A 13,842-nucleotide genomic window follows, 5' to 3' on the forward strand; every position below is an offset into this window, starting at 1 on the left:
AGCTCTTGGAAAGGGGAGATAACAGCAGGACAGGGGAATGGTTGAAGGTGAGGGAGGGCAGATGGAGGTTGGATGTGAGGGGGAAGTTCTGTACAGAGAGAGTGGTGAGGTGCTGGAACAGCTGCCCAGAGAGGCTGTGGATCCCCGTCCATCCCTGGAGGTGTTCAAGGCCAGGTTGGATGGGGCCCTGGGCAGCCTGGGCTGCTGTGAGATGTGGAGGTTGGTGGCCCTGCCTGTGGTGGGGGGTTGGAGCTTCATCATCCTTGAGATCCTCTCATCATCTTTGTGGCCCTCCTCTGGACCCTCTCCAACAGCTCTCTGTCTTAAGAGCAGTGACTTAAAGATCCTATTCAGCTCTGCCATCCCATGATGCGAGCTGACCTGAGCGATGCACAGCAATGCAAATGACCGAAAGTCTTTTACCAACAGAAGACAGAATGGCATTTTTCTTCCACTTCCAAATTACAACTCAAAGACAGCCTTGAAAGCAGCCCATTTTAATCCATTCACTGTATATCCAACAGGATGCAAGCCAGCATGCTCACTGCTGAACACAGAACGTGTTACATGCATTGTTCCCACACCACATGCTCTGTTTTTGTGCAGCTGCTTCAGGTATCCATACAAAGGAATATTATGACCACACTGCAGCAGCTCGTTTGTGCTCAATGGCAATTAGTATTTATTATTTTTTTTAGCCCAGCACATGAATTATTGAAGTACCCAAATTATCCTGGAAGCGATCACGTATTTCTGATTCTGGCTGCTCAACAAAGCAAACAAACCACGACCGTGACAACGCTCAGCTGCTCTCTGTGTTTGCCATTCTTAATTCAAAAGACAGAACGCTGCAATATTTTGTTTCTAAGCTGACAATCAATTATTAAGAGATGAGCCAAGCAGTTTGGTACAGTTTGAATGTCATGGATGAGTAATGTTGCTCCACACTACGCAGCACAGGACCCTCAGTGGCAGTTTCTCTTGGTTGTTGCTCTCTAGAAACCCCGTGCTGTGTAAATGCACTCATGAGAACGCAGTCTGGGTGGCAATAGGAAAAAGTCTCCCCAGGAAAAGTGTCTCGTTTCTTTTAACTTAATACCACTCTGGAGCAACCAAAAATAATAAGCCTTCAGTTTTGTCATTATTTTGGAAGCAAGTCTGGGAACCTACATATGCCCTAAGTATTCAGTTACAAAGAATCATTCAGCTCAAGCTTACCCTGCTGGAAGTCTCCAGTAAAAACTGGAAGGTGTTCTGTACAGCTTGGCACGTCTCGAGTTCAGTCCTGCTGAATGCCATTAAATAATCCTTCAGGTGGTCGTATACGTTCCCATCCAGAGCCTGGAGGAAGAGGCAATGAATTAAACTAATGCACAGTGCACTTCAGAGAGTGACGTACAGAACGGTGCAGTCATGGAATCACAAAGGTTGGAGATGACCTCCAAGATCCCCAGGCCCATGCCCACCCCATCCCACCACACCACGGACTGTGCCTCCAAGTGCCACAAGTCACTGCTCCAGAACACTTCTGGGGGGGACCCCACCACTCCTGGACAGCCTGTGCCATTTATTAACAGTCACATTTCACTTTCTACAGCGCTCTCAAGCCATGATCACCCGTGCTTCCTGGAGCAGCTTCAGACAGCGACACGCAGACGTATTTCATTCTGACAGGGAGGAATGGCAGTGCTTATTTCCATTAGATGGCACCACAGAGCACCACAACAGTCCCATGCTGGGTTACACCATTTCCACCCAACTGTGCAAGGCAGCCACAGCTGAGCACTCAGCTCAGGTTTGGGGAGATGCTGTGATGGGACACGAGTGACCCAGGAGGGCCATGTGATGCCACCAGCCCAGAGATGCTCCAGGTGGCACTGCAGGATTCTCCACACCCAGTGCTTGGTGAGACCTGCTGGCTCATGGCACACGCCATGGAAATGTCAAATGCTGAGCAGAAATTTGGTGTAAGCTTAATAACTCCCTGAGGACAACAGTGGAGTTCAAACGGAGAAGCCCTGCTGTAAGAGGAGCCATAAAACCATAGTGCACAGCCAAGGTTACGTGGAGATTTAGTGCAAGCTGTTTGCTGAACAAACACCAGTTCTCAAGTAGCTGACAATTCCATTTCATGTCACATATTCATTTGAATGGTAGGTTTCCTTGGGGTCTCTTCCAATCCAAGCCACTCTATGTACCAGATCTGGAGGTTCACGGCCCTGCCTGTGGCAGGGGGGGTTGGAATTTGATCCAAAATTGCATATCCCAAATGTGCTTCGAAAGGCACTGCTTTCCTCTCCGCCCAGCCACCAAGCACTGTTCTACTGATGGGCTGTCTTGCAACACACTGCTAGTTCCTAAGGCATGATCTGCTGCCAGAAGGAAGGGATGGCATGCAGAGGGCTGGGCAGGATGGAGAGGTGGGCCCACGCCAACCTGGTGGAGTTCAACAAGGCCAAGTGCGAGGTCCTGCAGCTGGGTGGGGGCAATGCCAAGCCCAGACAGAGGCTGGGCAGAGAATGGCTTGAGAGCAGCCCTGAGGAGAAGGATTTGGGGCTGTGGGTGGATGGAAGCCTCAAGGTGAGCGGGCAATGTGTGCTGGCAGCCCAGAAGGCCAACGGTCTCCTGGGCTGCATGGAGAGAAGTGTGACCAGCAGGGCGAGGGAGGTGATTCTGCCCTCTGCTCTGCTCTGCTCTTGTGAGACCCCACCTGGAGCACTGTGTCCAGTTCTGGAGCCCCCAGCACAAGAAGGACGTGGAGCTGTTGGTCCTGAGGAAGGCCATGAAGATGATCAGAGATCTGGAGCACCTCCCTAGGGGGACAGGTTGAGAAAGCTGGAGCTGTGCAGACCGGAGAAGAGAAGGCTCCACGGGGACATTATAATGGGACCTTCCAGGACCTGAGGAGCCTACAGGAAAGCTGGGGTGAGACTTCTGATATGGGCAGGTAGTGACAGGATGAGGGGAAATGCTTTTAAACTGGGAGAGGGTAGATTCAGAGCAGGGATTAGGAGGAAATTCTTTCCTGTGAGGGTGGTGAGACGCTGGCACAGGTTGCCCAGCCGGGCTGTGGATGCCCCCTGCCTGGAAGCACTGAAGGCCAGGCTGGATGGGGCTGTGAGCAACCTGGGCTGTGGGAGGTGTGCCAGCCTCCAGCAGGGGGTTGGGAGTGGGTGAGCTTCAAGGTCCCTTCCAACCCAAACCTCTCTACCATTCCATAATCCCATCCTGGGGGTTTTACCTTTGACACTCAGTGAGCTTTTATAATGTTAAATCCTCGCTGTAATTATCGCAATTATGCAATCAGCAGTCAGTGCTCCCTTTATCTTCACATCAAACACGCACTGCTCCAACAGCAGCTCCGTTGTGTACTTTCAGAGACCACAAACGGTGCATTTACACATTTCGTTTTATAAATGACATTGCTGAGAACTGCTGCGTGCCAGGGGCCACCCTGACACTGCCCCAAATGCAGCCTGCAGGCTTTTGGGAATCAAGGAATTCTGTCCCTGAAGTTTTTCAGATCAAACACTGCATTGGAGCTTATCTCTGCTAATAAATGGAAATAAACAGTTTCAACTTGGCAAAGCAGTTGTAACTGGTCAGTTTCATAGAATCACAGAATGACAGCATGGCCTGGGTTGCAAAGGAGCACAGTGCTCAGCCACTTCCAACCCCTCCTGTGTGCAGGTCACCAACCAGCAGCCCAGGCTGCCCAGAGCCACATCCAGCCTGGCCTTGAATGCCTGCAGGGATGGGGCATCCACAGCCTCCTTGGGCAACCTGTTCCACTGCCTCACCACCCTCTGGGGGAAAAAGTTTGCAAAGCAGCTGCCAGTTTCATTCCAGTATGCTGTCAATAGTGCTTCCCAACCCCCAAAAGCAACTATCAGAGCTCTCCCCACCTTCATGTCATGCTATTTTCATGTCAGGCCCAGCAGGAGGGACTCCTGCCATTTAGTTGATGACTAAACTGTGTTGGACTGGGTCCCTGCAGGCCCTACACAGCTGGCATTGCAGTGCCCTGAGGCAGATGATGGTAAATACAGGGGAAGTTCAGTTGTTCCTATCCACTGACCCACAGTGCCCTGGAATAAGTGGAGGTACACACTGTGCTCATGGAAAGGGGATGGATGTTGATTTTAGGTTGGATGTGAGGGGGAAGTTCTGTACAGAGAGAGTGGTGAGGTGCTGAACAGCTGCCCAGAGAGGCTGTGGATCCCCATCCATCCCTGCAGGTGTTCAAGGCCAGCTTGGATGGGGCCCTGGGCAGCCTGGGCTGCTGTGAGATGTGGAGGTTGGTGGCCCTGCCTGTGGTGGGGGTTGGAGCTTCGTGATCCTTGAGCTCCATTCCAACCTGGGCCATTCTGTGATTCTATGTGAAAGGGAGAGGAATCCCATCTCAAGGCCCGTTTGTTCCCTGCAACTTCTACCTGCAGCTCCTTTGGAATGACTGTTTTAACCCGCAGCTGCACTCTGCAGTTCTAGAAATGTAAGAAGATACAGAACACTGAGTTCATTTTTATCCACAGCCCTGAAGTTACTCCCCGTTATACTCTCAGAGGTGACACAGAGGGCATAGAAGGAATACAAAGTCAAAGAAGAGCCTGGTGAAACATCAGCATGCGCACAGATCTGTCAGCACAGCAAAACTGCAGCACAGCCTCCACCCTGCCATTAATTAACAGTGCTTTGGCTGTGATGGAATCCTTAAATAACAACAAGAGCTTCCAGGACTGAAGTTATTACAGTCGGTGCCATACAAGGCAGCCACACAAACCCACAGCTCCGACACACGCCGGAAAGCTCAGAACATGGAAACAGATTTGTAGGGGAAAAGTGGCAGTGCCACCAACCAGAGGATGAGAGCTTCCATGCTGTGCATCCATCCGTATCACACAGTGGCAGTATCACAGAATCCTTAGAGCTGGAAAGGACCTCTGAAGGCCAACCAGTCCAATTCCCCTGCACTGCACAGGGACACAGAACTAGAGCAGGTTGCCCAGGCCCTGATCCAGCCTCACCTGCAAAGTCTCCAGGGATGGAGCATCCACCACATCTCTGGGCAGCCTGTTCAGTGCTCACCACCCTCACTGTAACAGACTTTTTCCTTACATCCAACCTAAATCTCCCCTCTTTGAAGCCATTTCCCCTTGTTCTGCCAGCACAGACCCCGCTCAAGAGCCTGTCCCCTTCTTTCCTGTTGCTCCCCTTTAGATGCTGACAGGCTGCTCTCAGCTCACCTCGCAGCCTGCCCTTCCCTTCTCCATCTGCACAGCCCCAGCTCTCAGCTGTCCTCGTAGCAGAGCTGTTCCATCCTTGGCATCATTTTTGTGGCCCTCCTCTGGATGCTCTCCAACAGCTCCACGTCTCTCCTGCACTGAGGACTCCACATCTGGACGCAGTGCTCCAGGTGAGGCCTCACAGCACAGAGCAGAGAGGCAGGATCACCTCCCTGACCTGCTGGCTGTGCTGCTTTGGATGCAGCCCAGGGTACGGCTGGCTGTCTGGTCTGCGAGGGCACATTGCTGGCTCTTGTACAGCTTCCATCCACCTGTACCCCAGGTCTCTCAGCAGGGTTGCACTCAACCCTTACATCCCCCAGCTCGTATTGGTTGTGATGGTTGCCTCAATCCAGGTGCAGACCTTACACCTGGCGTTGCTGAGTCTCATCAGGTTCACCTGGCCCCAATGCTCAGCCTGTTTGGATCCCTCTGGATGGCATCCCTTTGCTCTGGTGGATCACTGCAGCCCACAGCTTGGGGTCACCAGCAAACTGCTGAGCTGCATTCAACCCACTGTTGATGTCACTGATGGAGATATTGAAGAATACTTCCTCCAGCATTGACTGCTGTGGGACGCCATTCATCACAGATCTCCATCCAGACACGGAGCCATTGACCCCTGGCTGGGTATGCTCATACTAAAAAAAGGATTTCACCTGCTGAGCTACATCCTATGCATTAACAGTCCCGTGGGATCTCAGCACAGCTGACGTGGAGCTCAACTGTGCACGCACACTGACCCCAAACACTGAGCGCTCAGGTTTGAAATAAGGTCCTCCCAGCATTTCCAATCACACAACACTGAGGAGGGACCCGCAACCTCACCCCACCACGCACCGTTAGACAACAGTGGCTGTTGTTCTCCTGAATCTCAGCAGAATCCAATACCACATCGCTTCATTGCACTGAAATCAATCGTGGCTGTAGGGCCATGAGGACTGTAGGGCCATGAGGGCTGTAGGGCCATGAGGAGCTGTAGGGCCATGAAGGCTGTAGGGCCATGAGGGCTGTAGGGCCATGAGGGGCTGTAGGATCATGAGGGCTGTAGGGCCATGAGGGCTGTAGGGCTGCCATGATCCTCCCCTCTGCCTCCTGTGCACTGAGTTGAACACCCCAAGCGACCCCAGCTGCTCCTCACCCATTTTGCCCTCCCGATCCTTCCCCATCTCCACAGCCCTCCTCTGGGTGCTCTGACAGCTCTGTGTCCCTCTGGCTGGGGGCTGCCATGTCCCTGGCACAGTGATGCTGAAGGCAAAGCATTTCCTCGTACGGGTGGAAGGAAGAGGGCAAAGCTGGGCCCAAGCCTGCTCCTCCCTGCCTGCAGGCTGAACATGGAAAGATAAGCAGAAGTTGTCGAGGAACTGACTGAAAATCATTGTGTTTGTGGACCGATAAGTTTTCACATTATCTCTTATCCCAATGGAATGGCATCATGGCAACGGAGCCCATTTTCCTGCTTAGCAATGAAAACAAAACCCCAAAATAATAAGGGAGATCTGTATCACTGGCGCCTTCTTCCATCTATTTTGAGCAGCCAAGTAACTACAATTTAATTATGATGCTGCCCTATTCCTATTGCCATTGGAAGCCGTTCCCTCTCTGATTCCAATGTTTTGCTTTGGGAACAACCTGTAAGCCATTCAGAACAGGGACTGGTTTTCTTCTTCTATTTTCCCAAACCCCACTCTACACCTCTTCCCACTTCACAGCGGAAGCTCCGTTGAAGCATCCTTTGGGTCTCTGAGAGGTGCATCCCAAGCATGGCAATGGGTCTCAGCTTGTTGGATGGCAGCAGCACGCACAGACCACTGTGATAGAAAAGAAGGAAGGGCAGGAAGACCCATTCCACAGCCATTTTCCCTTACAAAAGCTGAATGCCTTCCTGCTGGTGATTTCCTCCAGGCATCTCCTGCTCCTGGCGCAGAAGAGCAGCTTGCTTGCTGGGAGCTGTTAGCTTTTCTCATCCCTTCAGTCACTGCAGCATCTCTCACTTCTTCGTCATCACGACATCCCAACATCAAAGTGAATCATGTCTGCGGGTGTTTGTCAACAGAACACAACTCCAGTACAGAAATTACCAACAAACCCACGATCAAAGCCATGTAAGCGTTCTGAGCAGCAATGCCTGCAGCAACCATGGATCTGCTGACGTTCTACACGCAGCTCCCTCCTGCTGAGCAGCAGGGCAGTCCTGCAGCACCGCGATTCTGAAGCCTGAACTCTGCTTTAAAAGGGACTGGAAGCCTGCTGCCCATCCTGTCCCCTATGGGCAATCAGTCTGTGTGCAAGCAGAGAAGCTCAGCTGCAAAGAAAGCAGATGACCAAGGCCTACCCCTTTATCTGGATCAGAAAGGTGCTGCATTTCTTCAGCCAACAAGGAGCAAAACCTGTCTAAGCTCAGCTCTATAAAGCCATACCATGAAGCTGTGATGTAATACAGCCGGTTTGCACCCAGAGAAACACAGAGCTAAGCTTAGGCCAAAGGAATTCTCCACTTTCCAGGACAACCTTGCACATCCAAAGCTGCCGTAGTGCTCGGCACACTGCATGGTAATGCAGCATGATTTGATCTGGAGAAAGAGATGTGGCTCTTGGTGTGACTTCTCCAGGACTTTCTTCCTAGAGAAGAGAAGCTGCGGGGTGACCTCAGTGCAGCCTGCAGGACCTAAAGGAGCCTGCAGGACAGGAGGGGAGGTCAAGGCTCTTGGAAAGGGGGAGGATAACAGCGAGGGACCAGGGGGTAAGTGGGTTGGAAAGGTGAGGGAGGGCAGGATGGAGGTTGGATGTAAGGGGGAAGTCTTTACTCAGAGAGTGGTGAGGTGCTGGAACAGCTGCCCAGAGAGGCTGTGGATCCCCGTCCATCCCTGGAGGTGTTCAAGGCCAGGTTGGATGGGGCCCTGGGCAGCCTGGGCTGCTGTGAGATGTGGAGGTTGGTGGCCCTGCCTGTGGTGGGGGGTTGGAGCTTCGTGATCCTTGAGGTCCCTTCCAACCTAAATTCTTGAATTCACATATGCATACCATAAAGAACACACTATAATAATCTGTACTTGTTTTAATTCACTTTTTGCTAGGACACCAGAACGTTTTCAAATCCTTACTCAGTGGAATACTCATATATTAAATTACCTGATATTAGATTATATCATTATAGCCAAGATCTAATACAAAGCACTGAACCATTTCATCAAGAGAAGCGATTAATAAAAATATATCTGCTGCTCATCAGATTAAATTAGAAAGCTATTTTCTACACATCTCCAGATAACTTTTTATGCTTCGGCCAAAAGCAACTTATTCAAATAAGCTTAAAAGACAACCACAGATCAGGATATTGTCACGACTCTTTCAAGCCAACACATTTTCTTCCCATACCTTTCAATCGTGTCAGGGTTGGGTTTTTTTTCCTGGGTTTCTATAACTCTGAGTTACGGGACTCTTGAACTCATGTGGGACTCATAACTCTGAGTTTGGGGACACTAAAACCCTTGAGCTGAACTGTTTAAAGTTCCCTGTAGGTTAGGGACACAGTTATTGGGCACAGGGGGTTGGGCTGATGGTTGGACTTGAAGATCTTGGAGGATTTTTCCAGCCTAGTTTTTACTGTGCCTTCAAAAGATGCTCCCACTGCAATTCCCTTTGCCCCCTTCTAAGCTGCTCCCCACACTCCATCAAGGCAAAAAAATCTATAGCAAGAATGAACTTCCAAAATCCATGCCCTTACTCCTATTTCTACAGGCTGAGGATCAGCTGATTGTCCCCATGAGCTCAGATGCACCCTGGTGATCCCTTCTAAACTGCAAGCTCTGTTGGTTTAGTTGCTGGGAGAGACTGGCAATGTGTATTTAGCAAAGCTGCAATTCTTCAGGCCTTAGGACTGTGCTTCACTTCATCCAATTCAGCACCTGAACACTTTCAGTATCAACTCCACCATCACTTTGCTGCTAAAGAACAGTGGGACAGCAGGACAGCTCATTTCAGGGGCAGAGAACCCTACAGAATGCCACTGGGTTTGGATAAAGCTTCAGTTTACAGCAGTAAAATCTCATCACCAAACAAAACCTGTGCACGTGTTCACTTTTACAACCGGTCCAGGAGCTTCTCACACAGTTCCAAGACAAATACATCGAAATTCCATTAATGCTCTTCAACTCTTGGAAAGGGGAGATAACAGCAGGACAAGGGGAAATGGTTGGAAGTTGAGGGAGGGCAGATGGAGGTTGGATGTGAGGGGGAAGTTCTTTACTCAGAGAGTGGTGAGGTGCTGGAACAGCTGCCCAGAGAGGCTGTGGATCCCCGTCCATCCCTGGAGGTGTTCAAGGCCAGGTTGGATGGGGCCCTGGGCAGCCTGGGCTGCTGTGAATGCGGAGGTTGGTGGCCCTGCCTGTGGTGGGGGGTTGGAGCTTCGTCATCCTTGAGCTCCATTCCAACCCTGGCCATCCTGTGATTCTGTAATGCACCCATGATACGAGGTGGCTGCAGGCCAACAGGCCAACATCTGAATCCAAAAGCATCTCCTCCCTCGAGTCTCCAATTCCTTCAGTGAATACAGAGTTGCTAAGAACACGACAACAACAAAGCCACTCAACCAAAGCCCTGTGAACGATATTTGGGAATCTCCTGCAAGGAGTCACAGATGTGTTTGTATGAGAAGGGAACAGGAACAGTGACTGGGAGCGACAGACAAAAGGGAAGCAGTCAAGAGGAAGGAGAACTCATGATCATATTATATCACAGAACGGCCTGGGTTGCAGAGGAGCACAGTGCTCAGCCAGTTCCAACCCCCTGCTGTGTGCAGGTCACCAACCAGCAGCCCAGGCTGCCCAGAGCCACATCCAGCCTGGCCTTGAATGCCTGCAGGGATGGGGCATCCACAGCCTCCTTGGGCAACCTGTTCCACTGCCTCACCACCCTCTGCATGAAAAACTTCCTCCTCACATCCAACCCAAACCTCCCCTGGCTCACTTTCAAACCATTCCCCTTGTCCTGTCACCACCCACCCTTGTAGGAAGCCATGGAGACAGAATTCCTGGCCCATGGAGCCCATAGAGATGGCTCCATCCACAGGAAACACCTCTCAGAAGCAGCACTCAAACCACACTACATTTTTATCATCAGTCCTTCCTCTATTATTGCCATCACAACAGCAAAGGAAAACTCTCTGACAACACAGAAGCATCATCAAGAAAGAGTTTTATTATCCCATGAAATATTATTGCTTTAACCTAATTATTTAAGCTACCGCGGTTCATAACATATAATATACACATAAATCACCACTGGAAGTGCTGTATCAGGTTTACATGGCAAGGCTTTGTAATGGGGGGCTGCAGGGGTGGCCCCTGGGTTCAGAACTCAGCACTGCCCCACTGCTGGCAGAGCTGAGCCATGAGTGCTTCCAGTTTTAGCTCTCGCTGCTCTCATCTGTTAGCAACTGGCAATAAATTACATTCACCTCCCTCTGCTGAGCCTGTTTTGCCCATCAGCGGTGAGCAATCTCCCTGCTCGTATCCCAACCCCCGAGCACCAGGGTGAGAGCAGGGCAGGTGGTTTGCAGTCGGAAGCTTTCCCTGTACAGGTTTCCTCAGCCAGAATATAAATGCTCCAACCTGCGGTTCAATGAGTTAATTGAAGAGAACAGCTACTGGGAGCTGTTTGTTTTACCTGGGTAACAATCCGTAAGGGTGATGTGTGAGCATTTAAAGGAAAGCCTAAATAAGAGGGCAGCATTTTGCATTAATTATTCAACAACTGACGTGGATGCATAATCGCCTTGCAAACGGGGCCTTATTAATGCAATTAATTTCCAAACAGTCGAAAGATCTCTGTGCACACGTGCCCATGGAGCAAAGCCCTGGGAAGGAAAGCAGCAGCCACTGGGAAACCCCGCTTGGCATCACCTGAATCCATCATCATCTGCTGCACAGCTGCCCCTTCTCGTCCTTCATTCATAGGAATGAAGAGGAGAAAACAAGGCACACTCACTGACCGTGCCTGCAGGAAAGCTCCTGTGCCCATCTGATACCAGAGATAAGGCAATCTACGGCCGGCTTAATTGTAATTACAAAATATTTGTGGCTGGCAGTTGGCAGGAGCAGGAAATGAAACAATGGCTCTTTCACTTACAGCAATTCCCTCCGAGATGGAAAGGGAGTCCAGCAGGAGCTCAGAACAGCTAATGCTGGGCGTGCAGAGTGCATTTAGAGAAGGAAACCCAAACCCCTTCTGACATCAGAATTATTTCAGAAAAGCAAATAGTTCCCCGGGTGCTTCTAAATCATTCTAAGAAGCATAAAACAATCACGAGTGCATAACATGATTTCTCAGCGTGATAACACGGGTACGGCTCGCTCTGGAGCTGCACACAGAGGCCCTGGTGTAAATGTGCCCATTTCTTCAGGGCAGCCATTAGGAGGATAACACTCCTGAGGCAATTTAAGACCTCTCACTAAGATGTCAACTTGCTTTCAAAGTCCAGCAGAACCACCAGAGCCACACATGTCCTATTAATTCCTGGGTATAGGGCCACTGAGATGGTCAGAGGGCTGGAGCAGCTCTGCTGTGAGGAAAGGTTGAGGGAACTGGGCTGGTTCAGCTTGGAGAAGAGAAGCTGCAGGGAGACCTCAGTGTGGCCTTCAGTGCTTGAAGGGAGCGGATAAACAGGAGGGGGAACGGCTGTTTGTGAGGGTGGGTGGTGACAGGACAAGGGGAATGGTTTGAAAGTGAGCCAGGGGAGGTTTGGGTTGGATGTGAGGAGGAAGTTTTTCATGCAGAGGGTGGTGAGGCAGTGGAACAGGTTGCCCAAGGAGGCTGTGGATGCCCCATCCCTGCAGGCATTCAAGGCCAGGCTGGATGTGGCTCTGGGCAGCCTGGGCTGCTGGTTGGTGACCTGCACACAGCAGGGGGTTGGAAGTGGCTGAGCACTGTGCTCCTTTGCAACCCAGGCCATTCTATCACTCTATGATTTCAACTCTGAAGCAAGAGGGTTTTGCAGAACACACTGCAGAGCATAACTTCACTGCAGTGCTTTGCTGTGGTCCCTGCAGCACTGCCAGGCCCACAGATACGCTGCTGTGGGTGGGTGCTCCTCACGTCTCTCAGGTCTCTATTCTGAGATCAGTTTCAGTTCCACTTCTCTCTGCCTCATCTAAAGATAATCAGAGAATTACTTAAAATGGTAAAGACGCTTCCTTTTTTTTTTTTTTTAATTAATATTTCCTTATTGTCACTGACAAAGTCGTATTCAGAGTTGGTCCATGAGAGGAACACAGCTAAAAGTAGAGTACTGAAAGAGGAAACACAGTCATAACAAAGCTCGGAGGCAGGCAGCAGCCAGCATTACACTGCACTCAGCTGCCTCTCCTCCTCCCAACCTGAATGACTGTGGATGGTGATAGGACAAGGGGAATGGCTTCAAAGTGAGACAGGGGAGATTTAGGTTGGATATGAGGAGGAAGTTTTTCGTGCAGAGGGTGGTGAGACAGTGGAACAGGTTGCCCAAGGAGGCTGTGGATGCCCCATCCCTGCAGGCATTCAAGGCCAGGCTGGATGTGGCTCTGGGCAGCCTTTCATCCTTAGAAACACAGCGCAGAGCATCGTTTTGTCTCAGATAAACATGCTGCACACCAAAATAAAACACTCTAAATACAGCAAATTATCAGAAGCTGGATGTCACCAGGAATTCTGCCAAGGAAAATGTCAATTTGGTGCCTGTTACACAAAACAAAGAGACTTGTGATTCATTTGTCCCAGGATGGTACAACAGCAGCAACTCTGAGTCAGAGTCAATGAACAGGAACAGCACTGGCCTCTATCAAACACAGAGCAACACAGGGCATCTCCAGCCCAACACATATTTTCCAGACACGTTGTGCCACATGGAGCAGCTCTGTCACTGCACAAATGTCACCTTTCTGCTTCTTCATGTCTTTGCTCTTTTCAGAGGATCATATAATCACAAAATCATTGAGGTTGGAGAAGCACTCCAAAATCACCAGCCCAACTCCCCACCCCATCCCACCATGCCCACTGCCCACGTCCCTCAATGTCACGACCCCACAGCTCTGGAACACCCCAAGGGATGGTGACCCTCCCCAAAAACTCCTCAGGCAGCTGTGCCACTGCATCACCACTCTTTTGGAGAAGGGATTTTCCCTAACACTCAACCCAACCCTCCCCTGGGACAACATGAGGCCATCACCTCTCATCCTATCACTGTTACCCAGGAGCAGAGGCTGATCCCCCCTCACCACAACCTCCTTCCATGAGCTGTAGAGCCATGAGGTCTCCCCTGAGCTCCTCTGCTCCACCTTCCCCATCCCACAGAATCATAGAATGGTTTGGGTTGGAAGGGAGCTCAAGGATCACGAAGCTCCAACCCCCCACCACAGGCAGGGCCACCAACCTCCACATCTCACAGCAGCCCAGGCTGCCCAGGGCCCCATCCAACCTGGCCTTGAACACCTCCAGGGGATGGACGGGGATCCACAGCCTCTCTGGGCAGCTGTTCCAGCACCTCACCACTCTCTGAGTAAAGAACTTCCCCCTCACATCCAACCTC

At 50.9% G+C, this 13,842-nt stretch overlaps 1 protein-coding gene across 2 annotated transcripts in view; it reads right to left on the reverse strand.

The window, feature by feature from the left end:
* The window catches only part of FCHSD2 (FCH and double SH3 domains 2), a 569,931-nt gene that overhangs the window by 35,093 nt on the left and 520,996 nt on the right, over positions 1 to 13,842 (reverse strand). For both annotated transcript variants that reach the window (XM_019612451.1, XM_010706279.2), the window contains exon 8: positions 1,219 to 1,341. In XM_019612451.1, coding sequence (XP_019467996.1) covers positions 1,219 to 1,341 — 123 coding nt within the window. The remainder of the gene's footprint in view (positions 1 to 1,218; positions 1,342 to 13,842) is intronic.

This window comes from Meleagris gallopavo, chromosome 1 (genome assembly GCF_000146605.3).
Source record: "Meleagris gallopavo isolate NT-WF06-2002-E0010 breed Aviagen turkey brand Nicholas breeding stock chromosome 1, Turkey_5.1, whole genome shotgun sequence".
Taxonomy (NCBI): domain Eukaryota; kingdom Metazoa; phylum Chordata; class Aves; order Galliformes; family Phasianidae; genus Meleagris; species Meleagris gallopavo.